At 53.7% G+C, this 27884-nt stretch overlaps 1 protein-coding gene across 1 annotated transcript; it reads right to left on the reverse strand.

Annotated features, from left to right (window-relative positions):
• Nucleotides 1-1060: 1060 nt before the first annotated feature.
• On the reverse strand, nt 1061-27715 carry TALDO1 (transaldolase 1). The gene is made up of 8 exons (XM_029059418.2): nt 27594-27715; nt 11571-11694; nt 9007-9114; nt 7047-7178; nt 4670-4845; nt 3443-3640; nt 2024-2169; nt 1061-1305 (listed from the first exon to the last, which is right to left on the reverse strand). The coding sequence occupies exons 1-8, from the start codon at nt 27688-27690 to the stop codon at nt 1273-1275; spliced, it is 1014 nt and encodes a 337-aa protein (XP_028915251.1). The 5' UTR covers nt 27691-27715; the 3' UTR covers nt 1061-1272.
• Nucleotides 27716-27884: the final 169 nt, after the last annotated feature.

A 27884-nucleotide genomic window follows, 5' to 3' on the forward strand; every position in this document is an offset into this window, starting at 1 on the left:
TGTTGGTATCTGTTAAGCGCTTACTAGGTGCAGAGCACTGTTCTAAGCGCTGGGGGAGATCCAGGGTCATCGGGTTGGCCCACGGGAGGCTCACCGTCTTCATCCCCATTTTCCAGATGAGGTCACTGAGGCCCAGAGAAGTGAAGTGACTTGCCCACAGTCCCACAGCTGATGAGTGGCTGAGCCGGGATTCGAACCCAAGACCCCTGACACCCAAGCCCGGGCTCTTTCCACTGAGCCCCGCTGCTTCTCTATGTGTCAAGCTGTTAGAGACGCAGCATAGCATGGTGGGTAGAGCCCGGGCCTGGGAGTCAGGAGGTTGTGGGTTCTAATCCCTGCTCTGCCCTTGTCTGCTGTGTGACGTTGGCGAGTCACTTCACTTCTCTGGGCCTCAGTTCCCTCATCTGTCAAAAGGGGATGGAGACCGTGAGTCCCACGTGGGACAGGGACTGTGTCCGACCCGATTTGCTTGGATCCACCACAGCGCTCAGTACAGGGTCTGGCATGTGGTGAGCGCTTAACAAGTACCATCAATTATCATCATCATCATCTGGACTCCCACATTCAGGAACCATGTGTTGTAAGGAAGCATTAAGCTTGTACTGGGCAGGGAACGTGTCTGCTTATTGTTCCAGTGTCATCTCCCAAGTGCTCAGTCCAGTGCTTTGCACACAGTAAGCCGTCAAAAAAACGACTGAACGAATGAATCAATAATGACGATAATTATGGTTCTTGTTAAGCGCATACTACGTGCCAAGTGCTGTTCTAAGCGCTGGGGTAGATACGAATTAATCGGGTTGGACCCAGTCCCTGTCCCCCGTGGGGCTCACGATCTTAACCCCCATTTTCCAGATGAGGGAACTGAGGCCCAGAGAAGTGAGGCGACTGGCCCGAGGTCCCCAGCGGACAAGGGGCGGAGCCGGGATCAGAACCCAGGTCCCTCTGACTTCCAGGTTCGTGTTCTGCTAGGCCACACTGTTAAGGCAGGGCAGGGTGGACCGGGCCCCTGGGGGGGAATCGGGGACGCACCCGGGACGAAACGCGACCTCCCGACGGAACGAGCTACGCCCAAGAAGTGGCCGTTTTAATGCACCGGGCAAACCTCTCCATGTAAAAATTGAAAATGCTTGATCCGTCCCTCTGGATGCTCATTAAAAAGGAAGAAAAAAAAGCAGAACTCATCGATCAAAGGGGATCTCTGCCGGACGGCCGCGTCCGCCGCTCACCGGGGGAGACGGGTCAGCCCCTCCGCTCGTCGCCAGGGCCGTACGTTCATTTCCCATTTTCGGCGCTGAACATCCGTTCCTGGAAGCAAAGCCCCATAAGCAGAATTAGTCGACCTGCGGGTTCCCGGGGGTGGGGGGGGACGGGGGCGGAGGGACTCGTGAGTGGCGGCCGGCCACGGCGTCGCCCTCCCGCTCCGATGTTGGTCGTCCCCGCTAGACTGGAAGCTCCTCGAGGACAGGGACCGTGCCTCCTTAATAACGGTATCTGTTAAGCGCTTACTATGGGCCGAGCACTGTTCTAAGCACGGGGGTGCATACAGGGTAACGAGGTTGTCCCACGTGGGGCTCACAGTCTTCTTCCCCATTTTACGGAGGAGGCCCGGAAGCGAGGTGACTCGCCCAAGCCCACCCAGCAGACGAGTGGCGGAGCCGGGATTAGAACCCACATCCTCCGACTCCCAAGCCCGGGCGCTTGCCATTAAGGCACACTGCTTCTGCTTGCTCTTTCGGTCTCTCCCGAGTGCTCAGGACAGTGCTCTGTACATAGGCCGGAAACTCCTGGAGGGCAAGGAGCACCGTCTGGTAACTACTGGCTTCTCCCAGGCGCCCTCGGCACAGCGCTCTGCACACGGTAGAGTGTGAGCCCCTGGAGGGTGGCGAACGTATCCACTGACGTCACTGGACTCCCCCGAGCGCTCGGCACAGCGCTCTGCACCCGGCAGCCCGGAAGCCCCTCGCCGGGGTTGACGGCGGCTACCCGCCCTACGAGCGCGGCGGGGCCGGAGGCCGGGCCTCACCTTCAACATCCCGTCCAGCTTCACGGCGTCGGCGGCGAATTTGCGGATCCCGTCGGAGAGTTTCTCCACGGCCATCTGGTCCTCGTTGTGCTGCCAGCGGAAGGCCTTCTCGTCCAGGTGGATCTTCTCTAAGTCACTAGCCTGGGCTGCGGGGGACACCGGCGGGGGCGGGGGGGGGGACGACGGGGACTGTCAGAGCCCCGGGCCGGGCCCACCGGGCTCCGGGGTGAAACAGAAACCCCTCCTCGCCCTCGACTCGAAAAGCCGCCCGACTCCCGGCCCCCTCCCACCTCTCCTCGCTGCCCGGCCGGGACGCTTCGCTCCTCCACGACCTCTCGCCCACGTCCCGCCTCTGGCCTCGAACGCCCTCCCTCCCTCCCTCCCTCATACCTGACACGGACTCCCCCCCTTCAAAGCCTTATCGAAGGCCCACCTCCTCCCGGAGGCCTTCCCCGACTGCAGCCTCCTTTCTTTCCTCTCCTCCCGCTCCCTTCCGCGTCGCCCCGCTTCCGTCCCGATCGGTCATTTCTTCCTATTCATGCCGGTCTCCCTCTGGACTGTAATAAGCTCACTGTAGGCAGGGATTGTGTCTGTTTATTGCTCTCTTGTCCTCTCCCAAGTGCTTAGTCCGGTGCTGTGTACCCAGTAAATACAAAGGACTCTGTCCGTCCAGATCAACTTGTATCTACCTCGGCACTTAGAACAGTGCTCGACACATAGTAAGCGCTTAATAATAATAACGGTGGTATTTGTTAAGCGCTTACTATGTGCAGAGCACTGTTCTAAGCGCTGGGGGGATACAAGGTCATCAGGTTGTCCCCCGTGGGGCTCCCAGTCTTCCGGCTGAGGGAACTGAGAGAAGTGAGACGACTTGCCCAAAGTCACCCAGCTGGCAAGCGGCGGAGCCGGGATTAGAACCCACGACCTCTGACTCCCCAGCCCGGGCTCTTGCCGCTGAGCCACGCTTGCCGAAGGCCACCCGGCGGCAAGGCGGCGGAGCGGGGATTAGAACCCGGCTCTTCTGACTCCCAGGCCCGGGCTCTAGCCGCTCAGCCAGGCCGCGGGGCACCGTACTGAGCGCCGGGGAGGGGTCGCTCCGACAGCGTTCCCTGCCCGCGACGAGCTTACAGTCTAGAGGGGGAGACGGGCAGCGGTAAAAATGAAGATTTCACAGAGCGCTCCGTAGGCGACGCGGGGCCGAGGACGACACCTCCCGGCCCCCGCGGCGCTCACGTCCCTACCTGTAATTTCTCTATCGAGGGAATATTAACGTCGGTCACCCCCCCCCACCCCGAGGCCGTGAGCTCGTGGCGGGCGGGGACTGTGTCCGTTTATCGTTCTCGTCCTCTCCCGAGCGCTGGCTACAGGGCTCTGCGCCCGGCAGGTGCTCAGTATATGCCATGGGCTGAACGGACTCACCCTCCTTGACGGTGAGCGCGGGCGTCAGCTTGGAAGTGTCCTTGAGGAGCTCCCCCAGGAGCTTCGGGGAGATGGTGAGGTAGTCGCACCCCGTCAGGGCCTTGATCTCGCCGGTGTTGCGGAAGGAAGCCCCCATCACGATCGTCTTGTACCCGAACTTTTTGTAGTAATTGTAGATCCTGGTGACGCTTTTCACTCCTACACGGAGAAGACCAGAGGCGGACTGCAAGACCCCGCGCGGGCTCCGTTGGGGACGAGGGCCGGCCCCCGCGCCACGCGCTCCCCGCAGCCCGACGGGCTCTGTCCCACCCGATGAGCCTGAATCCGCCCCAGCGCTTACTGCGGGGCCTGGCACGTAGTAAGTGCTCAGAAACATACCGCTTTATTAACTTCTCTGTGTCCCCGCTAGACTGGGAGCTCATCGTGGGCGGGAATGTGTCTGTCTGTCGGTATACTGTCCTCTCCCCAGCGCTCAGTACGGTGCTCCGCCCACGGTAGGCGCTCAATAAATACGACTGATTTGAGGGAGGGAGCGGGCCTCAGTTCGCTCATCTGTACAACGGGGATTGAGACTGTGAGCCCCTTGGGGGACAGGGACCGCGTCCAACCTAGTACTACGTACGGTGCCTGGCACGCAGTAATGATAACGTTGGTGTCTGTTAAGCGCTTACTATGTGCCAAGCACTGATCTAAGCGCTGGGGGAGATACAACGGGATCGGGTCGTCCCACGTGGGGCTCACCGTCTTCATCCCCATTTTCCAGATGAGGTCAGCGAGGCCCCGAGAAGCCAAGCGGCTTGCCCAGAGTCACCCAGCTGACGGGCGGCGGAGTCGGGATTAGAACCCACGACCTCTGACTCCCAAGCCCGGGCTCTTGCCACCGAGCCACGCCGTTTCGCAATAAATAAATAAATAATAAACTACGGACAAAAGCGTCCTGCGGCCGAGGAGGAGCGAATACCAGCGAATACCGCTTCTCTGAGCACTTAACAAACACCGCTCTCGTTATTTAACTTCTCCGTGCCTCAGTTCCCTCACCTAACACACGAGGATGAAGAGACTGGGAACCCCACGTGGGGCAGGGACTCTACTTTGTCTCTAAGCCAGTGCTCAGTAAGTGCTCAATAAATACCATCTTGGTATGTAAAAGGAAAAACCCCCAAACCCTGGTCCTCCCGGGGCGGCGGCTGAAGAGCGGGAGCCGGGGGTAGGGGGACGGGGACTGACCCGGGTCCTCTGACGGCTCGTAGGACTTCTTGTCCGAGTTGGCCACGTGCCAGTCCAGGATGCGGCCGACGAAGGGCGAGATGAGGGTGACGCCCGCCTCGGCGCAGGCCACGGCCTGGGCGAAGGAGAACAGCAGGGTCATGTTGCAGTGGATCCCGTGCTCCTCCTCCAGGGTCCTGAAATAGTAATGTTGGTATTTGGTGAGCGCGTCCTATGTGCCGAGCACTGTTCTAAGCGCTGGGGGGGATCCTGGGTCATCAGGTTGTCCCACGGGAGGCTCACAGTTAATCCCCCGTTTTACAGGTGAGGTAACTGAGGTCCAGGGAAGTGACTTGCCCACAGTCACACGGCTGCAGGCGGCAGAGCCGGGATTCGAACCCGTGACCTCTGACTCCCAAGCCCAGGCTCTTTCCACTGAGCCCCGCTGAAACGCACCTCACCGTCGGTCCGCCGGCCCCACGCTGGGTCCTCAGCTGGAGGGCCCGGCCAAGCCGTCGCTGACCGTGGTGATTAGAAGGAGGGGTTCTGTGAAGCACTTACTACGTGCCAGCCACTGTGCCGAGCGCCGGGGCCTGGGAGTCCAAGCTGTCCCGGTCCCACCTGGGGCTCGCGCTCGCAATCCCCCTTTTGCAGATGAGGAGACTGAGGCCTGGAAAAGTGAAGGGACCCGCCCAGGGCCACGAAGCAGACAAGTGGCGGGGCCGGGATTAGAACCCGTGACCTTCTGATTCCCAAGCCCTGAGGATTGGGAGGGGATCACGAGGATCACGGACTGCGTCCAACGGGATCTGCTCGGCGTTTAGTACAGTGCCCGGCCCCCGGGAGGTGCTTACCAAATGCTAGAGTTATTATTAGGGATTGAGCCCCTGCTGAGCACAGAGCACTGGACTGAGGGGCTTCATGCATTCGATCGTCTTTACTGAACGCCTGCCGTGCGCAGAGCGCTGTACTGAGCGCTTGGGAGAGGACAAGAGAGCAGTGAACAGACACACTCCCTGCCCACGACGAGGCTAGAGTGGAGCAGTCTAGACTGGGAGCTCGTTGTGGGCAGGGAGCGTGTCTTCCACCAGCGTGGCTCAGTGGCAGGAGCCCGGGCTTGGGAGTCAGAGGCCGTGGGTTCTAATCCCGGCTCCGCCACTTGTCTGCTCTGCGACCTGGGCCAGCCGCCTCACTTCTCTGAGCCTCAGTTCCCTCCTCTGTCAAACGGGGACGAAGACTGGGAGCCCCACGTGGGACAACCTCATTACCTGTAGCTACCCCAGTGCTTAGAACAGTGCTTGGCACATAGTGAGCGCTGAACAAATACCATCATTCTTACCCCTTTGAGACTGTAAGCAGGGATTGTCTCTATTTGTCGCCAAATTGTAGTTCCTACACGCTTAGTCCAGTGCTCTGCACACAGTCAGCGCTCAATAAATATGACTGAATGATTAACTGAGACCATTTCCTGAGGGGGAAAGTTTTTTTGGCTACTGTGGTTTGCACCACAGTGACGCCTAAACAATCCTCGGGGATGCAAATGGAAACCGCTCATTTTCAGGAGAAATGGTATTTTTGTTTACCGACCCAAAGACTCGATTCCTTATCCCGATCTCCCCAGGGTTACTATTCCAAAATAGCGTGCTTAGCCGCTTTTTTTTTTTAAATAAATGGCATTTGTTGAGCCCTTACTATGGTTCCATGCGCTGGATTAGCTACGAGCTAATCAGGTTAGAGTCCCCCACGGGTCTGCAGCCTAAAGGAGGAGGGAGAACGGGGGTCGACTCCCCATCTCCCGCAGGTGAAGGACGTGCGTCGTTCCCCAACCCGGCCCGCACGCTTCGCTCCTCTAATGCCAATCTTCTCGCCGTCCCTCCGGCTCGTCTGCCTCGCCCACGTCCCGCCTCTGGCCTGGAACGCCCTCCCTTCTCGAATCCTACAATGACTCTCCCCCCTTTCAAAGCCTTATCGAAGGCTCCCCCCTCCCAGAGCCCTTCCCTGACTAAGCCCCCCTTTCCTCCCGCTCCCTTCTGCGTCGCCCGGACTCACTCCCTTTATCCAGCCTCCGTCCCACCGCTTATGTCCATACCTGCCATTAATAAAAATAAATGACAAATATGCGTGGATTTCTATTAACGTCTGTCTCCCCCTCTAGACTGCCAGCTCGCTGTGGGCAGGGAACGTGTTTCTGGTTCTACTGTCCTCTCCCAAGGGCTTAGTCCAGCGCTCGGCACGCAGTCAGCGCTGAGGGAATACGACTGACAGACTCGGCCGCCTCGGTACGACGGCAACGGAGCTACACGGCCTGGACCGGTCCGACCCCCCCGTCCCTCGAATCCCTCGTCCGCTTGACTTCTCCTCTGCCGGGGAGGGTCGAGGGGGCCCGGATCCCACTCACTTCCCGGCCTGGATCCCTTCCCACGTGGACGACAGCTTGACGAGGATGCGGTCCTTGCCGATTCCCGCCTCCTTGTACAGGTCGACGAGGCGCCTGGCTCTCTTCACCATCTCATCCTTGTCGAAAGACAGCCTGGAAGGAGGAGAGCGACGCGGAGCGTGAGACTCCTTCACGACCGCGAGAACGTGAGAGACGCAGAGAGTCAGTCCGTCACGATAATGATGCTGATGATGATCTTCAGCGCTTACTATGTGCCAGGCACTTTTCGAAGCACAGGGGTAGATACAAGTTACACGGTACACGTTACACAGTATTTTACCGTGGGGCTCACGGTCTCAACCGCCATTTTATAAGTGATGATAATAATGGTGGTATTTGTTAAGCGCTTACTATGTGCCGAGCACTGTTCGAAGCACAGGGGTAGATACAAGTTACACGGTACACGTTACACAGTATTTTACCGTGGGGGCTCACGGTCTCAACCGCCATTTTATAGGTGATGATAATAACGGTGGTATTTGTTAAGCGCTTACTATGTGCCGAGCACTGTTCGAAGCACTGGGGTAGACGCCGGGTCATCAGGTTGCCCCACGTGGGGCTCACAGTCTTTATCCCCATTTTTCAGATGAGGTAACTGAGGCACAGAGAAGGGAAGCCACCTGCCCAAAGTCACACAGCTGCCGAGTGGCGGAGCCGGGATGTAACTGAGGCCTACAGAATGATGATAACGATGACGACGATGGTGTTTGGGGAGCGCTTACTCTGTGCCAGGCACTGTACTGACTGCTGGGGTGAATAGAAGCAAATCAAGTTGGATCCAGTCCCTGTCCCGTGTGGGGCTCACAGTCTCAATCTCCATTTTCCAGATGAGGTCACTGAGGGCCAGAGAAGTGAGGTGACTGGCCCGAGGTCACACAGCAGACAAGTGGGAGAGCCGGGATTAGAACCCGTGACCTGCTGACGGCCAGCCCCGAGCTCTAGCCACTAGGCCGTGCTGCTTCGTGACTGTGGGAAGGTGAGCCAGCTGCAGCCATGGTCCACGGTCTGTTGAGCCCTTACCGTGTGCAGAACGACGGGAAAGGATATACGCGGGCGCCGCGGCCCGAGGATGGGAGGGGCTCACCGCTAATCCCCGGGAGTTAATGACCGTATTGGTTAAGCACTCACTATGTGCCAAGCACTGTTCTAAGCACTGGGGCAGATTACAAGGTAATCAGGTTGGACACAGTCCCTGTCCCACATGAGGCTCACACTCTTAATCCCCATTTTACAGATTAATGTTGGTATTTGGTAAGCGCCTACTTTGTGCCAAGCACTGTTCTAAGCGCTGGGGTAGATCGAAGGTAATGAGGTTGTCCCGCGTAGGGCTCACAGCCTTCATCCCCATTTTACAGAGGAGGCAACTGAGGCACAGAGAATAATAATGATAATACTACCAATAGAAGAGACCTGCCCAAGGTCACCCAGCAGACAAGTGGCAGAGCTGGGATTAGAACCCACAACCTCTGACTCCCAAGCCCGGGCTCTGGCTGCGCGCCCCAAGTGGGGCAGGGACCGTGCCCAACCTGATTACCTTGTTTCTACCCCGGCCCTCGACGGAGTGAGCGCTTAATACCATTATAATTAGTATTATTATTAATTCGACTGAGGTGGATTTTCTCCCCCCAAAAGGGAGAGCCGATGGTGTGAAGCGAAGCCAGCAGGACTTCAGACTCCCACCCGCCTTGGGTTTTAAGCGGGTCACCAAATGGGGTCAGCCAAAGTGAACAACGGGAGAGTCTCTCTCTCGCTCAACTAGATCAGAGAAAACCCGGAGGGAGAAGGGAAGGCCCGAGAAATCCCGAGCAGCAGAACGACCACGTCGCTTCTGCAGCCGATCCCGATCCGTCTCGGAAACTGCCGGCGCGCTCCCTGAATTCCCGACGTCCAGGCTCGACCCGGGAGCGGACGGACTCCGTACCTCGCGTCGACTTCTGTGGACACCCGGCCGGGGATCTTCTTCAGGATCTCGGCCCCGAACAGGACGAAAAGCTTGTCGCTGGCATTCTTGACCTGTTCCTCTTGAGATCTGAAATCCCACGAAAAAAAACCCCCGCGTGTCGGGGCCGAGGGCAGACTCGCGGGGGGAGACACTCTTCCAACTGCGAGGCAGTTAAGACGAGGGTCTCGGACTCTTCTTCATTGTTCGTGACGAAAATTATAATGATGAACAATGATAACGGTATCCGTTAAGCCCCGCTACGCGATAAGCACTATTCTAAGAGCTGGAGGGGACACAAGATAATCAGGGTGGACACAGTCCCTGTCCCACGTGGGGCTCAGAGTCTAAGCAGGAGGGAGTAGGGTTTAATCTCGTCTATCTCGCCGCTGACCCGCGTCCCGTCTCCGGCCCGGATCGCCCTCCCTCTTCAAATCCCACAGACAAGGACTCCGCACTCCCCCTTTCAAAGTTTTATTGAAGGCCCGACTCCTCCATGAGGCCTTCCCTCTCCTCTTCTCCCAGTCCCTTCTGCGTCGCCCTGACGCACTCCCTTCATTCTCCCCCGGTCCAGCCCCACACCGCTTTTGTCCATATCGGTCATTTATTAATTTATATTCATGTCTGTCTCCCCCCACCTAGACTGTAAGCTCACTGTGGGCAGGGAATCTGTTTACTGTTATACCGTCCCCCCCCCCAAGCATTTAATACCATGCTCCGCACACAGTAAGCGCTCAATAAATACGACTGAATGGATTTAATCCCCATTTTGCAGGTGAGGGAACTGAGGTACAGAGAATAATAATAATGTTGGTATTTGTTAAACGCTTACTGGGTGCCGAGCACTGTTCTAAGCGCTGGGGTAATAATAATAATAATAATGTTGGTATTTGTTAAACGCTTACTATGTGCAGAGCACTGTTCTAAGTGCTGGGGTAGACACAAGGGAATCAGGTTGTCCCATGTGGGGCTCACAGTTTTCATCCCCATTTTATAGATAAGGTAACTGAGGCATAGAGAAGTGAAGTGACTTGCCCACAGTCACACAGCTGACCAGTGGCGGAGCCGGGATTCGAACCCATGACCTCTGACTCCAAAGCCCGGGCTCTTTCCACTGAGCCACGCTGTGGGGTAGACACGGGGTAATCAGATTGTCCCACGTGAGGCTCACAGTCTTCATCCCCATTTTACAGAAGAGGTCACTGAGGCACCGAGAAGTGAAGTTCATTCATTCAATAGTATTTATTGAGCGCTTACTATGTGCAGAGCACTGTACTCAGCGCTTGGAATGGACAATTAGGCAACAGATAGAGACCGTCCCTGCCCGATGACGGGCTCACGGTCAAAATGGGGGAGACAGACAGCAAAGCAGAACAGAACAAAACGACATCAAGATAAATAGAAGCATAGATATATACACCTCATTAACAAAATAAATAGGGTAACAGATAATAGATATTAATATGCACAGGGCAGAGGGGAAGGGGGAAGAGCAGAGGGCGGGAGAGGGGGAAAGGGGAGGAGGGGCGGAGGGAAAGGGGGGGAACTTGCCCAAAGTCACACAGCTGACAGGTGGCGGAGCCAGAATTAGAACCCGTGACCTCTGACTCCTAAACTCTTTCCTCGGAGCCACGCCGCTTCTCAAGTCAGAGAAGTGACTTGCCTATGGTCACACAGCAGATGGTGGAGCCAGGTTTAGAACTTAGGTCCTCTGACTCCCAGGCCCAGGCTCTAGGCACTAGAGAAGCAGGGCGGCTCAGTGGCAAGAGCCCGGGCTTGGGAGTCGGAGGTCATGGGTTCGAATCCCGGTTCCGCCACTTGTCAGCTGGGTGACCGTGGGCGAGTCGCTTCACTTCTCTGGGCCTCAGGGACCTCATCTGTAAAATAGGGATGAAGACTGTGAGCCTCACGTGGGACAACATGATGCCCCTGTATCTCCCCCAGCGCTTAGAACAGTGCTCTGCACATAGTAAGCGCTTAACGGATACCAACATTATTATAACTAAGCCACGCTGCTTCCCGGTGCAACTGAGGTCAGGGCCGGTACCTCGCTGACAGATGCTTAGTACAGTGCTCTGCCTGAATAAATACACCTGAATGAAGACACCTGAGCTTCAGCAAGGAGATGAGAAGCAGCGTGGCTCAGTGGAAAGAGCCCGGTCATGGGTTCGAATCCCTGCTCTGCCACTTGTCAGCTGGGTGACTGTGGGCAAGTCACTTCACTTCTCTGGGCCTCAGTTCCCTCCTCTGTAAAATGAGGGTTACGACTGTGAGCCTCACGTGGGACGACCTCATTCCCCTGTATCTCCCCCAGCGCTTAGAACGGTGCTCTGCACATAGTAAGCGCTTAACGAACACCAACATTATGAGCCCCTAGAACACAAATACAGTGCCTGGCACCTAGTAAGCGCTTAACAAGTAACATAATTACTATTATTAATAATAATAATGTCGGTATTTGTTAAGCGCTTACTAGGTGCAGAGCACCGTTCTAAGCGCTGGGGGAGATAGGGGGGCATCAGGCCACGCCGCGTCGGTTGACTTACCCCCCCAGCTTCTTCCCATAGTCCACCGCGTCGTCCACGAGTTTCTGGTAGGCGGGCATCTGGGCAGCGGCCAGTATGAGGGACGGGTTTGTGGTGGCATCCTGGGGCTTGTACTCTTCGATGGCTGCGGACAGAACCCCAGGGACCGTTGAGACGATTAATCGGCGACGGCGGCCCCGGACAACGCGGCAGTCGTCACCTGTCGTCCCTCGGGTTGCAAACTCGTGGTGGGCGGGGAATGCGTCCGCATCAATCCCGCGCTAAACCCTACTGCTCCCACCTTCCCGACACTGTGAAAATCCACCCTCCCCTCCCCATCCAAACGGCGACCACGTTAATACGACCACTCTTCCTCCTCCTCCTCCGCCCGGATGGCCGCGTCAGCCTCCTCGCTGACTTCCCCAGCCTCCTGTCTCTCCTCACTCGGGTCCAAACTTCACTCTGCCGCCCGGATCGTCTTACTCCGAAAACGACGGGGACACGTCGCGTGGCTAGAGAAGCAGCGCGGCTCAGTGGAAAGAGCCCGGGCTTAGGGGTCGGGGGTCATGGGTTTGAATCCCGGCTCTGCCACTTGGCAGCTGGGTGACCTGGGACAAGTCACTTCGCTTCTCTGGGCCTCAGTGACCTCATCTGTAAAATGGGGATGAAGACTGGGAGCCTCATGTGGGACAACCTGATGACCCTGGATCTACACCAGAGAAGCAGCGCGGCTCATTGGAAAGAGCCCGGGCTTGGGAGTCAGGGGTCGTGGGTTCGAATCCCGGCCCCGCCACTTGGCAGCTGTGTGACTGTGGGCCAGTCACTTCACTTCTCTGGCCTCAGTTCCCTCATCTGTAAAATGGGGATGAAAACTGTGAGCCCCACGTGGGACGACCTGGTATTGGTATTTTTGTATTTGTTAAGCGCTTACTATGTGCCGAGCACTGTTCTAAGCGCTGGGGTAGACATAGGGGAATCAGGTTGTCCCACGTGGGGCTCACAGTCTTTATCCCCATTTTACAGATGAGGTCACTGAGGCACAGAGAAGTTAGGGGACTTGCCCAAGGTCACACAGCTGACAAGTGGCGGAGTTCCACGACCTCTGACTCCCAAGCCCGAGCTCTTTCCACTGAGCCACGCTGCTTCTCGCGTGCAAGCACGTGTGTTTGTGTGACGCCTCCGGGACCCCCGGGCATGAGCTGTCTATCAGTCGGAGCCCGGGGCCAACCAAACGTTCATATTTACTGAGCGCTTACCGATCAAGGGATGCTGGCCCTCTGACCTCACCCTGATTACCTTCTAGGTCGTGGGTTCATTCATTCAGTCGCACTCATTGAGCGCTTACTATGTGCAAAGCACTGGACTGAGCGCTTGGAATGGACAATTCGGCAACAGAGACCATCATCTGTCAGAGAAGCAGCGTGGCTCAGTGGAAAGAGCACGGGCCGGGGAGTCAGAAGTCGTGGGTTCAAATCCTGGCTCCGCCGCTTGTCAGCTGTCTGACTTTGAGCAAGTCGCTCGACTTCTCTGTGCCTCAGTTACCTCATCTGTAAATGGGGATGAAGACTGTGAGCCCCACGTGGGACAACCTGATTACCTTGCATCAACCCCAGCGCTGAGAACAGTGCTTTGCACATAGTAAGCGCTTAACAAATGCCATCATTATTATTATTACCATCCCTACCCAATAATGGGCTCACAGTCTAAACGGGGGGGGGGGGTGAGGGGGAGAGGAGACGGGACAGGACAGACAACAGAGCAAAAGAGAACAAAACAAGTAGCTCTGCCACTTTGCTGTGTGACCTTGGGCAAGTCACTTCACTTCCCTGGGCCTCAGATCCCTCATCTGAAAAATGGGGATTGAGACTGTGAGCCCCACGTGCGACAGGGACCGTGTCCAGCCCGACTTCCTTGTCTCCACCCCAGTGCTTTGGTATAGTGCCTACCACTTGGCGAGTGCTAACGAATATCATTCAAAAAACAACGAGGTAACAAGCACTTAATAAATACCATAATTATTATTATTTTATCTGCCCCAATGCTTTAGTGTAGTGGCTAGCACAGGGGACGTGCTAAACAAGTATCTTTTAAAAACCAAAAAGGAGGGCAGGGCAGTTGAAAAATCAGTCTTGACTTTTCCTTGCTTATAAAAGGTGCACAGTCACGGTAGGTGGAGCTTGGGAGAATTGTATTTCCTCCATGGCTTCCTGGGAAACACAGTTCTAGACCCATTTATTTCATTTCACGTACCTTTTCCGGATATGGGGAACTGATCACTTTCGCTCACCAGGATCCCGGCCCTGGAAAGGACACGAGGATCGACTGTGGCGGGATCAAACCCGAGAGAGGCGGCGGAAGGAGCCAGCTTTCTCCAGGAACGTAATAATAATAATAATAATAGTATTTGTTATGTGCTTTCTCGGTGCCACTCCGGGAGGATACAGGCAAATCGGGTTGGACCCATTCCCCGTCCCACGTGGGGCTCACAGTCTCAATCCCCGTTTTCCAGATGAGGGAACTGAGGCCCAGAGAATAATAAAAATAACGATGGCATCTGTTAAGCGCTTACTATGTGCCAAGCACTGTTCTAAATGCTGGGGGAGAGACAAGGTCATCGGGTCGTCCCATGTGGGGCTCACAGTTTTAATCCTCATTTAAAGATGAGGGAACTGAGGGCCAGAGAAGTGAAGCGACTGGCCCGAGGTCACACAGCAGACAAGTGGTGGAGCCGGGATTAGAACCCACGACCTTCTGTCTCCCAAGCCCGGGCTCTCACCACTAGGCCACGCTGAAGTGAAGCCACTTCTCTAAATGAAGTGAATTGCCTAAGGTCACAATGCAGAGGCAGAGCGGGGACCCACGACTCCCAGGCCAGGGCTCCGTTCATTCATTCGATAGTATTTACTGCGCGCTTACTATGTGCAGAGGACTGTACTAAGCGCTTGGAATGGACAGTTCGGCAACAGTGACGCCACCCGGCTTCTACAGTCTACTTAGACCCCTCCGCAAGACGGACCGGCTGAACCCTGACCCTGATGGAAACCCAACCAAACCGCCTCTGGAAAATCCAGTTTGGAGAGTAGACGCTGAAGAGGTTGATCTTTGCCTGCATTCCCAGCTAAAGATTTATCAGCTAGGCAAACACGTTTAGGATGGTTTCTAAAGGCCCCACCTTGGTTCTGGAGAGCAGGGAGGGGCCTCCCCCGATTTAGCAAGGTACGGCTAATCTGGAAAATCTTCCCCCCTCCCGAAACCTCCTCCGACGCCCTTCAGATTCTTCGGTCAGTCACTGACCCGGAAAGGAAGCTCGGCGCCCCAAATTCCCTCCCTTGGAACCTCGAAAGCCGCCGCCTGGGGATCCCTTCAGATCTCGCTTTTCATCATAATCGCTACGATAATAATCGCGGCACTTACTCCGCACGCGGAAAGCGCTCGATCACGTGGCTCAGTGGAAAGAGCCCGGGCGTGGGCGTCAGAGGTCATGGGTTCGAATCCCGGCTCCGCCACTTGGCAGCTGTGGGACTGTGGGCAAGTCACTTCACTTCTCTGGGCCTCAGTGACCTCATCTGGAAAATGGGGATGAAGACTGTGAGCCTCATGTGGGACAACCTGATTACCGTGTCTACCCCAGCGCTTAGAACAGTGCTCTGCACATAGTAAGCGCTTAACAAACACCAACATTATTATTACTATCAATGCCTATTTGTTTTGTTGTCCGCCTCCCCCTTCTAGACCGTGAGCCCGTTGTTGGGGAGGGATGGTCTCTTTTCTGTTCCAAATTGGACCTTCCGAGCGCTCAGTCCAGTGCTCTGCACCCAGGAAGAGCTCAATAAAATAAAAAAATACGACCGAATGAATGAACTTTGTCAAGTGCTTACTATGTGCCAGGCACTGTACTCATCAGTGTTGGGGGAGATACCAGGTAATCGGGGACTGTGTCCCACGTGGGGCTCAGAGTCTTAATCCCCATTTTACAGAAACGGTAACTGAGGCTTTTAGCTGCAGTGACTTGCCCAAGGTGACACAGGAGACAAGGGGGCAGAGCCGGGATTAGAACCCAGGTCCTCCTGACTCCCAGGCCCGGGCTCTACCCACTAGGCCCCGCTGCTTCTCTCTCATCTCTTGTCTTCTCTTTCCTCTTCGTGACTATCCGCGTTCGTCCGGCACGTACGGGTGATGACAGCCGAGAAGGTCACCAGCCCTACCTTGCTTTTTGAATAGCATTTGTTAATCCTAATTACGGGGCTCGTTAAACCCGTACTCGGTGCTCAGCGCTGGCCTAAGCGCTGGGGTAGGTCCAAGCTTATCGGGTCCCTGTCCCACGTGGGGCTCCCAGTCTTCATCCCCATTTCACAGACTGGGGAAATGAGCCCAGAGAAGTGAAGTGGCTTACCCAAGGACACCCGGCAGAAAAGTGGAGGAGCCGGAATTAGAACCCAGGTCCCTCTGGCTCCCAGGCCCGGGTTCTTCCCACTAGGCCATACTGCTTCAATGATTCTCACTCTCCCTGTCTCTGTTCCGCATGGGGCTCACAGTAATCCCCATTTTACAGATGAGGTAACTGAGGCACAGAGAAGTGAAGTGATTAATAATAATGTTGGTATTCGTTAAGCGCTTACTATGTGCAGAGCACTGGTCTAAGCGCTGGGGGAGATACAGGGTAATGAGGTTGTCCTACGTGAGGTTCACAGTCTTAATCCCCATTTTACAGATGAGGGAACTGAGGCACAGAGAAGTGAAGTGACTTGCCCACAGTCACACAGCTGACAAGTGGCAAGTTAAGTGACTTGCCCAAGGTCACACTGCAGACAAAGGGCATTCAATCATTCGTATTTATTGAACACTTACTGTGAGCAGAGCACTGTACTAAGCGCTTGGAAAGTACAATTTGGCAACAGATAGAGACAATCCCTGCCCCATAACGGACTCCCAGTCTAGTAGGGGGGAGACAGACAACAAAACAAATAGACAGGCATCGATAGCATCAATATAAATAAATAGAATTATAGATATATGCCCATCATTAATAAAATGAACAGAATAAATATGTACCTACGTAGGCAGCTCTCTCAGAACGTGAGGGTTTTGTTTCTGAGCTCTCTGTGGGCAGGGAATGTGTCTGTTTACTGTTCTGTCGTCCTCTCCCAAGCGCTTCGTCCAGTGCTCTGCACACAGTAAGCGCTCGATAAATACGACCGAAATGAAAACACACGCCTCGGCCCTGCAACGCTCACAGAATGATCACTTGCGACGGACGCGGGTGACGGGAAAATCGTCCCCCTTTCTCCCCCGCCGGGGTTCTAGCCAAAATGCGGACGGAAAATGCACTTTATCAAAGGACCGACCGTCCTGCGTTGGGAAAATATTTTGGACCGACGATATTTTCCAAATGCCAACGAGACAAGAGCCGGCGGTCACTTGAAGCCCGTGCGGAAATTTCATCTGCTTTACGTTTCAAAATATTCCACGAAGAAGGGTTGTATGAAGGACGGCACTTGCCATTAGGGAAATGCTACTGTCATTATTCTTTCATTCAATCGTATTTATTGAGCGCTTACTCTGTGCACAGCACTGTACTAAGCGCTTAGTAGGGAAGCATTAGGGAAGCAGCATGGCGTAGTGGCTTGGGACTCGGAAGGTCATGGGTTCTAATCCCGGGCTCTAACACTTGTCTTCTGTGTGACCTTAGGCAAGTCACTTCACTGTACCTCAGTTGCCTCATCTGTAAAATGGGGATTGAAAGTGGGAGCCCTATGCAGAACCGGGACGGTGTCCAACCTGATTTGCTTGTATCCGCCCTGGCGTTTAGTACACTTCCAAGCAGTCTGGCGTGGTGGATAGAGTACAGGCCTGGGATCGTGGGTTCTAATCCTGTCTCCACCACCTGTCTGCTGTGTGACCTTGGGCAAGTCCCTTCACTTCTCTGGGCCTCAGTTCCCTCATCTGGAAAATGGGGATGAAAACTGTGAGCCCTACATGGGACACTCTGATGACCCTGTATCTACCCCAGCGCTTAGAACAGTGCTTTGCCCATAGCAAGCGCTTAACAAATGCCATTATTATTATTACACTTCCAGGCACACGGCAAGAGCTTAACAAATACCATTTATTTCTTATTATTGGCCGAGCCTGGTCCGCTTCAATGGCAGATCTCTCTGCCTCAGAATGGAACCATCGGAGAGGGGGAAAAAAATTCATTCATTCAACAGTATTTATTGAGCGCTTACTATGCGCAGAGCACTTTTCTGACATCGGCCTCGCGAAGATCCTCTAGACTGATTGTCCGGGGACTCAACTGGATGCTGCTGCCTTGAGACACTTACAACGTGGCAACCCCCAAGGGAGAGAACTTTTCTATCTCAGCTGGAGGACCGGAGGGGCCTCCCTGCTGACCTCCCGGCCCTCCCCACTCCCGTCCACACTTCCCCGCCTCTCGGATCCCTATTCTACAGAACCGTTCGGGCCGTTTTCCCCACTTCTCCGGCCCGGGACCCCTTTCCCCTTCACATCCAACAGACGACCTCTCTCCCCCTCTTCAAAGCCCTTCGAGATTCCCACCTCCTCCAGGGAGCCTTCCACGACCAGCCCCTCGTCTCCCCACCCCATTCTCCCTCCCTTCTGCATTACCTGCACGCTTGGTTCTCTACCCCTTAAAGGCTCTGGTACTCATTCATTCACTCACTAGTACTTATTGAGCACTTACTCTGTGCAGAGCACTGGACTAAGCGCTAGGAATGGACAATTCGGCAACAGATAGAGACCATCCCTGCCCAGTGACGGGCTCACGGTCTAATCGTGTGGAGCTTCGGTCCATCTTAGAATCCATTTCCCCCCCTCTAATTTATCTTAATTTATTTTAATGTCTGCCTCCCCTACTAGACTGTAAGATCCTGGAGGATCTAATAATAATAATAATGTTGGTATCTGTTAAGCGCTTACTATGGGCCAAGCACTGTTCTAAGCGCCAGGTAGATACAAGGTCACCAGGTTGTCCCCCGTGGGGCTCACAGTCTTCATCCCCATTTTCCAGATAAGGGAACTGAGGCCCAGAGAAGTGAAATGACTTTCCCAAGGTCACACAGTGGACAAATGGTGGAGCCGGGATTAGAACCCAAGCCCGGCCTCTTTCCACGGAGCTACGCTGCTTCTCCAAGTTCATAAGTTCAAGGTGGTTTGGAAACCCCTGCCATTCCTGATTTCACCTTTCATATTAAGCGACAAAATTATTCTTCCTGGGAGAGGCCAGGAATATCACACCCTTCTGCACCTTTGGGAGGAATTCCTGCTTTCTGTCTCATCTCACCATGAGAAAGCAAAACAAGAAAAAGAGGAAGCTCACAGGCGGGGTAATTTGTCATCCTAATATTTAACTCAGATCGATCTGATTCATTCTTTGTGTACATCCAGGCAATGCAGCACTATTTTTAGGCCTCAGCGAGTTCAGAATAAGTGTGAAATACAGGTTTTTCAGATAGGTGGCCCCATCCTCCTTTCTTCAACTACCCAGCTGGAAAAAAAAAACTTCCAAAATCTAACTACCGGACCCCGGAAAGGCGATTTCAACATCTTTCAATGAGTTGGCTTCTCTCAGTTCGGTGAGTAACAAAAAATTGCATAGGGTGGGGTATGAGTTAGACCTAGGGCTTTAGTCTTTCTGGAATGTGGCTGAATTACTCTGTAAAATGAAAATGAAACCGAGGGAAAATAGTTGCAGATCGCTCGGGAAGCCCTGTTCTGCGTGGAAAAGAAATGGAATAAACCAAACGTGTTGGAAGTCTGTCACACAAATGCAGAGCGCTACGGCGTGAGTCCCTTCGCTTCCTTGGGCCTCAGTTTCCTCATCTGTAGAATGGAGGATTCACTTCCTCTTCTCCCTCCTACTTAAGACTCAATCGTATTTACTGAGCGCTTATGTGTGCAGAACACTGTCATAAGTGCTTGGGAGAGGACAATACAACAACAGACACGTCTAACCTATCTTGTATCTACCCCGGCGCTTAGTACAGAGTAAGTGCTTACCAAACGCTGGTTGGCTCTTTGAGAATAAACACCCCCATATCTTGATGTTTCCCTCCCAAATATCAATCAAGGGTATTTACTGGGCGATTACTCTGTGCACAATGCCGTACTAAGATGTTGGAAGAGCACACTACAACAGAGGTAGGAGACACAATCCCTGCCCACCAGGATTTCACAGCCCAGCGCTCAGTACGGTGCCCGGAACATAGTAAGCGCTTAAATACCATCATCGTTATTATGAGACGTTACGGAACTGAGGATGTTTTAAAACAGTCCACTTCCTCTAGACTGTAAAGTCGTTGTAGGCGAGGACCTTGTCCACCCACTCTGTTGTACTGTCCTCTCCCAAGGGCTTAGTCCAGTGTTCTGCGCACAGTAAGAGCTCAATAATTACCACTGATTCACTGATTCTAATGACACTCCTGCAAACACCGAAAAAGTCCACTCCTGGTTTCACCAGAGGCCTGGAAGATTAAGGAAAGTCAACTCCTAAAACATTGAGCCCTCCTCCCCCAGCTCCCCCAACCCTCTTCATGGCATTTGTTAAGCACTTACTAGGTGGCCAGGCACTGTTCTAAATGCTGGGGTAGGTACAAGGTAACCAGGTTGGACAGAGTGCCTGTCCCACGTCTTAATCCCCATTTTACAGATGAGGTAACTGAGGCCCAGAGAAGTGACTTGTCCAACTTGGTTTTTTTGTTGTCTTTCTTCCCCTTCTAGACCGTGAGCCCGTTATTGGGTAGGGATTGTCTCTATCTGTTGCCCAACTGGACTTTCCAAGCGCTTAGTCCAGTGGTCTGCACACAGTAAGCACTCAATAAATACGATTGAATGAATGAATGAAAGGACGAAGATCACCCAGCAGGCAAGTGGTGGAGCCGGGACTAGAACCCGGGTCCTTCTGACTCCCAGGCCTGCGCTCTGCCCACTAGACCACGCTCTTAAGTGCTTAATAATAATAATAATGTTGGTATTTGTTAAGCGCTTACTATGTGCAGAGCACTGTTCAAAGCGCTGGGGGAGATACAGGGTCATCAGGTTGTCCCACGTGAGGTCCTCTGTCTTCATCCCCATTTTCCAGATGAGGTCACTGAGGCCCAGAGAAGTGAAGTGACTTGCCCACAGTCACACAGCTGGCAAAGGGCAGAGTCGGGATTCGAACCCATGACCTCTGACTCCCAAGCCCGGGCTCTTTCTACTGAGCCACGCTGCTTGCCTACATGCCAGGTGGAGTACTCGGCACTGCCTTCATGTTAATGGTAGAAAGAGGCATCCACATTGTAGCGCCATGTGGGCAAGGAACGTATCGACCGACTCCGTTGTAATGGGCTCTCCCAAGCGCTCAGTAGAGTGCTCCACACAGAGTAAGCGCTCAATAAATCCCATCGATTGACTGACTGCCCTGAAGTACAGCTGATTTCTGGTCTCCCCCGCCCGGGGTGGTGGGGGGGCGGGGGGAAACCCTCCGATCCACGCTGTGGAAACCGAGGAAGCCGGGGGCCGGAGAACCCCGAAGCCAGACCGTTAGGAAACGGGGAGGTTTCCACATCCTCGGTCAGTGAGCCAGATTTCAAAACTGTTGTGTGAGAGCCGGGGCGTTCGGAGTTTCAAAACGGTTTTCATTCTCCCCTCTTCTTTTTCCTTTCCCACCCCAAAATAGCAGAACTGCTTTCACGATCCAGTCCAGTCCATCACTCGCCGAAAAGAGTCAACGCTGCTCTTCTGATGGTCACGGGTTCTAATCCCGGCTCCGCCACCTGTCAGCCGGGTGACTTTGGGCAAGTCACTTCACTTCTCGGTGCCTCAGTTCCCTCATCTGTTAAATGGGGATGAAGACTGTGAGCCTCAGGTGGGACAACCTGATGACCCTGAATCTCCCCCAGCGCTTAGAACAGTGCTCGGCACAGAGTAAGCGCTTAACAAATACCAACTTTTTTCCCCCTAATTTGTCATTCTATTGCTGGAAGCATTCAGGGAAAGACAAAACAGGAATGCCTGCTCCCCTCTACCTCCCTCAACAGCAACCAGTGGGGTTTACTGAGCTCTTGCTGCGCGCAGAGCACTGGACTAAACGCTTGAATTGGGCATTAAATGGAAATTCATTCATTCAATCGCATTTATTGAGCGCTCACTGTGTGCAGAGCCCTGTACTAAGCGCTTGGAATGGACAATTCGGCAACGGATAGAGACAGTCCCTGCCCCCAACGACGGGCTCACGGTCTAAAAGGGGGAGACGGACAACAAAACAAGTAGTCAGGCGTCAATACCATCAAAATCAATAAATAGAATCGTAGATGTCGTAAGCTCCTTGCGGGCAGGTACCGTCTCAGGCAGTCGTACTTATTGAGCGCTTATTGCTTGCAGAGCGTCTACCACTGTACTCTCTGCACACAGTAAGCGCTCAATAAATATGACTGAATGAATGAATATTCTTCCATACACAGTAAGCACTCAATAAATACCACTGATTGATCTGGGCTGGTAGGTTCTACATCACTTTTGAGATGTTTGACTCCAGAGGGTCAAATTCCAAGTCTCTGAGAAGATAATTCCACTGCCTAAATCCAGCAAGAGGCGGCTGAGAGGCAGCGTGGCCTAACGGATGGAGCCCAGGGCTAGGGGTCGGAAGACTTGGGTTCTAATCCCAGCTTCTCCACTTGCCCGCTGGGTGACTCTGGGCAAGTGATTTGACTTTTCTTATTCAGTGCCCTCTTCTAGGTGCTTGGAGAGCAAGCAAAATAATACTGATAATTGTGCTCTATTTCTTAAGTGCTTCCTATGTGCCAGGCACTGTACTAAGAGCCAGGGTAGATCGAGACTTTGAGCCCGTCGTTGGCTAGGGACTGTGTCTATTTGTTGCTGAATTGTACTTTCCAAGCGCTTAGTACAGGGCCCTGCACACAGTAAACGCTCAATAAATACGACTGAATGAATGAATGACGGAGAAGCAGCATGGCTTAGTGGAAAGAGCACAGACTTGGGAGTCAGAGGACATGGGTTCTAATCCCAGCTCCTCTCCTTGTCTGCTACGTGACCTTGGGCAAGTCACTTCACTTCCTCTGTGCCCCAGTTACCTCATCTGTCAAATGGGGATTAAAAGTGTGAGCCCCTCCTGGGACGACCTCATTACCTTGTATCTACCCTAGTGCTTAGAAGAGTGCTTGGCTCACAGTCTTCATCCCCATTTTACAGATGAGGTCACTGAGGCATAGAGAAGTGAAGAGACTTGTCCAAAGTCACACAGCTGCCAAGTGGCAGAGCCGGGATTAGAACCCACGACCTCTGACTCCCAAGCCCCGCATCTTTCCACTGAGCCACGCCGCTTCTCAGAGATCCTAGTGACTTGCTTTAGGTCAAACCACAGGCATGTTTTAGAGCCCGGGCTAGAACCCAGATCTCCTAAAAATAATGGTGTTCGTTAAGCGTTCACTATGTGCCAAGAAATGGTATTTCGGCATGGTGAGTGGGAGGGTGAAGAGAAAGCTCACAGTCTGCATTAGAATTGGCTCAGGATCTTAAAAAGTCAGAATCTGGAATTTACTCTAGCGATTTAAGAGTCATACTCATGGTGTATGTTAAGTGGCAAATAGTAAGCGCTTAGCAAATGCCATTAAAAAAATGCTTACTCTGTGCTAAGCCCTGGGATCGATAAGAGATCATCAGGTGGGACAGTCCCTGTTCTACCTGGGGTTCACTGTCTATGGGGGAGGGAGAAGAGGGATAGACTCCCCAATTTCCAGATGGGGTCCAGACAAGTTAAATGACTTGCCCATAATCATGCCGCTTGTCAGCTGTGGGACTTTGGACAAGTCACTTCCCTTCTCTGGGCCTCAGTTCCCTCCTCTGTCAAATGGGGATGAAGACGGTGACCCTCACGTGGGACGACCTGATGACCCTGTATCTCCCCCAGCGCTTAGAACAGTGCTCTGCACATAGTAAGCATAGTAAGCGTTTAACAAATACCAACATTATTTTATTGCCATTGTTCTTGTCTGCCTGTCTCCCCCGATTAGACTGTGAGCCTGTCAAAGGGCATGGACTGTCTCTATCTGTTGCCAATTTGTACATTCCAAGTGCTTAGTCCGGTGCTCGGCACATAGTAAGCGCTCAATAAATACTACTGAATGAATAGTAAGCGCTTAATAAATGTCATCATTACTATTATTATAATACGGCAGGCAAGGGGCAGAGCTGACTCCCAGGCCCATGAGTCGGTCAATCGCATTTACTGAGCGCTTACTGTGTGCAGAGCACTGGACTAAGCGCTGGGGAGAGTGTAATAGAACAATTTAACAGACATTCCCCGCCCACAGTGAGCTTAGAGTCTGAGTTTTGGCCTAGGTGGCGGAAAGATGAAAAAGACCAATTAGCTGTGGGGAAGAGCTGACAAGTATATGATTATTAGGCACTAAGTAGCCGTGCTCTTTCCCCTAGGCCACGCTGATTGCCTGCTTTTTAATGGGACTTGTTAAGGGCTTATTATGTGCCTGGCACTGTTCTAAGGGCTGGGTCCAAGCTAATCAGTTTGGACCCGGTCCCTGCCCCTCAAAGGGTTTTCTGTCTTAATCCCCATTTGACAGATAAGGGAATTGAGGCCCAGGGAAGTGCCCTGCCCAAGGTCACATAGCAGACAAGGCGCAGAACCAGAAGGATTTAAAATCTAGGTCCTCCGAACGCCCAGGCCCGGGCTATTTCCACTAAGGCCATGCTGATAAATAATAATTACGGTATTTGTTAAGTGCTGACTATGTGACGGACACTGTATTAAGCGCTTCTTTTCACCGTGATAAAGATTTCCTGTCACCACGGGGCAAATTATTCATTAATAATAATAATGCTGGTATTTGTTAAGCACTTACGATGTGCACAGCACTGTTCTAAGGGCTGGGGTAGATACAGGGTAATCAGGTCGTCTCACGTGAGGCTCACGGTCTTCACCCCCATTTTCCAGATGAGGGAACTGAGGCACTGGGAAAGGAAGTGACTTGCCCAAAGTCACCCAGCTGACAGGTAGGGGAGCTGGGATTAGAACCCATGACCTCTGACTCGCAAACCCAGGCTCTTTTCACAGAGCCACGGCGCTTCCCTTTCATTCTTTCAATCATATTTATCGAGCCCTTACCGGGCGCAGAGCACTGTACTAAGCGCTGGGGAGCTGGTACTAGAACAATTAACAGACACAACCCCTGCCCACAAGGAGCTGCTGGTTTAGAGGAAATAGATGCCCATGCTCATTCACTCGGGCAGTAAAATCCAATTACATTCCACAAGAGCAACTCCCATCAGGTTGATCCAGTTTTGCACAAAGCCATTCCCGGGAATCAAGAAAGGTAAGGACATCAAGAGATGTCCTTCACACCTAATAATAATAATAATTAGGGTATTTGTTAAGCGCTTACTATGTGCCAAGTGCTGTTTAAGCACTGGGATGATCACATACTGAAGAGGCTTAATCAATCACTCAATCAATGGCATTTACTGAGAGCTTTCTGTGTGCAGAGCACTGTACTGAGCGCTGGGGAGAGCCCAATACAGTTAGTAGGCGCCATGCCATCTCACAAGGAGCCCTGCCACTTGCCTGCTGTGTGATCTTGGGCAAGTCCCTTCACTTCCCTGTGCCTGTTTTCTCAATAGGGAAGAGATACCTGGTTTCACTCCGGCTTAGACCGTGAGCCCCTTGTGGGACAGGGACTCTGTCCGGCCTCATTGACTTGTAGCTGCCCCAGCGCTTAATAATAATAATGTTGGTATTTGTTAAGCGCTTACTATGTGCCGAGCACTGTTCTAAGCGCTGGGGTAGATACAGGGGAATCAGGATGTCCCACGTGGGGGTCACACTCTTAATCCCCATTTTACAGATGAGGTAACTGAGGCACAGAGAAGTTAAGTGACTCGCCCACAGTCACACAGCTGACAAGTGGCAGAGCTGGGATTCGAACTCATGACCTCTGACTCCAAAGCCCGGGCTCTTTCCACTGAGCCACGCTGCTCCTCTAAAAAACAGTGCTTGACACATAGTAAGTGCTTAAAAAAATACCATTTCCAAAAATACTGTGGTTGAGGAGCATGAGGTCTAACCAGCTCCCGCGTACACACCCTCCACAAAATATGGGGACACCTCCCCCATACACCCTTTACCTAACAAAATATGGGGACCCACACACAGTCCACCCCTAAAAAATATGGGGACACACACACTTTCCACCCCCAACAAAATATAGGAACCCCCACACACTTTCCACCCCCGACAAAATAGGGAGACCCGTCACACACCCTCCAGCTCAACAAAATATGGGGACCCCCCCAGCACATACATAAAATAGGGGGAACCCACACACCCTCCACCCCCAACAAAATACGGGGACTTCCCCACAAACATCCACCCTTCACACACACGAAATATGGGGAACCCACTCACCCTCCACCAACAAAATGTGGGGACCCCCCCCATACACCCTCCACACACACAAAATAAGGGGAAACTACACACCCTCCGCCTCTAATAATAATAATTATGGCATTTGTTAAATGTCTATGTGTCAGACACTGTACTAAGCGCTGGGGTGGATACAAGCAGGTCGGGTCGGACCCAGTCCCTGTCCCCCGTGGGGCTCACAGTCTTCATCCCCATTTTCCAGATGAGGTCACTGAGGCCTACAGAAGTGAAGCGACTTGCCCGAGGTCACAAAGCTGACAAGTGGTGGAGTTGGAATTCGAACCCATGACCTCTGACTCCCCAGCCCGGGCTCTTTCCACTGAGCCACGCTGCTCCTAATAAAAAATGGGGAACTAGACCCACACACTCCACCCCCCCAACCAAATATGGGACACCGCCCTCCCCCCCCAAAAAATATGGGAAACCAACACCCTGTCCATTCCCAACAAAATATGGGGACCCACCCCCATCACACAAAATATGGGGAACCTACACACCCTTCATCCCCAACAAAATATGGGGAAGCCCCCCAACACACACCCTCCAATCACACAAAATATGGGGAATCTACTGACACCACCCCCCGCCCTCCACTCACACAAAATATGGGGGACCCACACAACCTTCATCCCCAACGAAATATGGGGAACCCCACATACACACACACCCTCCACTCACCCAAAATATGGGGAATCTACTCACACCCACCCACACCCTCCACTCATACAAAATATGGGGAACCCACACACCCTTCACCCCCCGAAAATATGGGGAATCTACTCACACATCCCCGCCCTCCACCAACAAACTATGGGGGCCTCAACACACCCTCCACCTCCCAAACTACAGGGACCCCAAAACCCACCCTCCACCCACAAACTATGGGGACCTCAACACACTCTCCATCCCCCAAATTATGGGGACCCCAAAACCCATCCTCCACCTACCAAATATGGGGGGGACCTCACACGCACCCTCCACCCCCAACAAACCACGGGGACCCCAAAACTCACCCTCTACCTACAAACCATGGGGACCCGTACACAAACCCTCCACACCCACAAAATCTGAGGAACCCACCCTCTTCCCCACAAACTATGAGGACCCCAAAACCCACCCTCCACCAACGTAATACGGGGACCTCACACACACCCTCCAACCCCAAACTATGGGGACCCCAAAATCCACCCTCTACCAACAAAATATGGGGACCCCAAAAACCACCCTTCACCAACAAAATATGGGGGGGACCCCCCCACCCTCCACACCTACAAAATCTGGGGAACACACCCTCTACCCCACAAACTATGGGGCCCCCAAAACCCACCCTCCACCAACGAAATATGGGAACCCCCCACACCCTCCCCACCCACAAAATCTGGGGAACACACCCTCCACTCAAAAAACTCTGGGGACCCCAAAACCCACCCTCCCCCCACAAACCCTGGGGACCCCCCCCACAGCCCCTCACCCCCAACAAACTCTGGGGGCCCCAACACACACCCACAAAATTTGGAACCCCTCCTCCCCCCCCTCAAACTCCGGGGACTCCACACACTCTGGGGCCCCCGACCCCCGGCCCCGCCGACCGTTGAAGTCCCCGGTGTCGGCCACGACGGTGGTGTGCTGCCTCAGCTGGTCCAGCGCCGACTCCATCCTCTGGCGCTTGACGGGGGAGGCGGCCATCGTCTGACGGGGGCCGCGGCGCGCGCGCGGGGGCGGAGGCCGCGAGGCCGCGAGGGCGGGAAGGCTCACGCGCGCGCGCGCGAGGGGCGCGAGGGCGGCAGGGCGGGAAGGCGCGCCGCGCGCTCCCCAGGGACGCGCCTGCGCACTCCCCGCCCTTCCTCCCCCTTCCCCGGCGAGGGAGCGAAACCCACAAT

This window comes from Ornithorhynchus anatinus, chromosome 3, assembly GCF_004115215.2.
Source record: "Ornithorhynchus anatinus isolate Pmale09 chromosome 3, mOrnAna1.pri.v4, whole genome shotgun sequence".
NCBI classification, from domain to species: Eukaryota; Metazoa; Chordata; class Mammalia; order Monotremata; family Ornithorhynchidae; genus Ornithorhynchus; species Ornithorhynchus anatinus.

Coding starts and splice junctions, on each gene's coding strand:
- TALDO1 (XM_029059418.2), bottom strand. CDS start 27,690: ATGGCCGCCTCCCCCGTCAAGCGCCAGAGGATGGAGTCGGCGCTGGAC. Junction 11,695..27,593: donor CGACACCGGGGACTTCAACG/GTCGGCGGGGCC, acceptor TTCTGTCCGCAG/CCATCGAAGAGTACAAGCCC. Junction 9,115..11,570: donor TATGGGAAGAAGCTGGGGGG/GTAAGTCAACCG, acceptor GTGGGATTTCAG/ATCTCAAGAGGAACAGGTCA.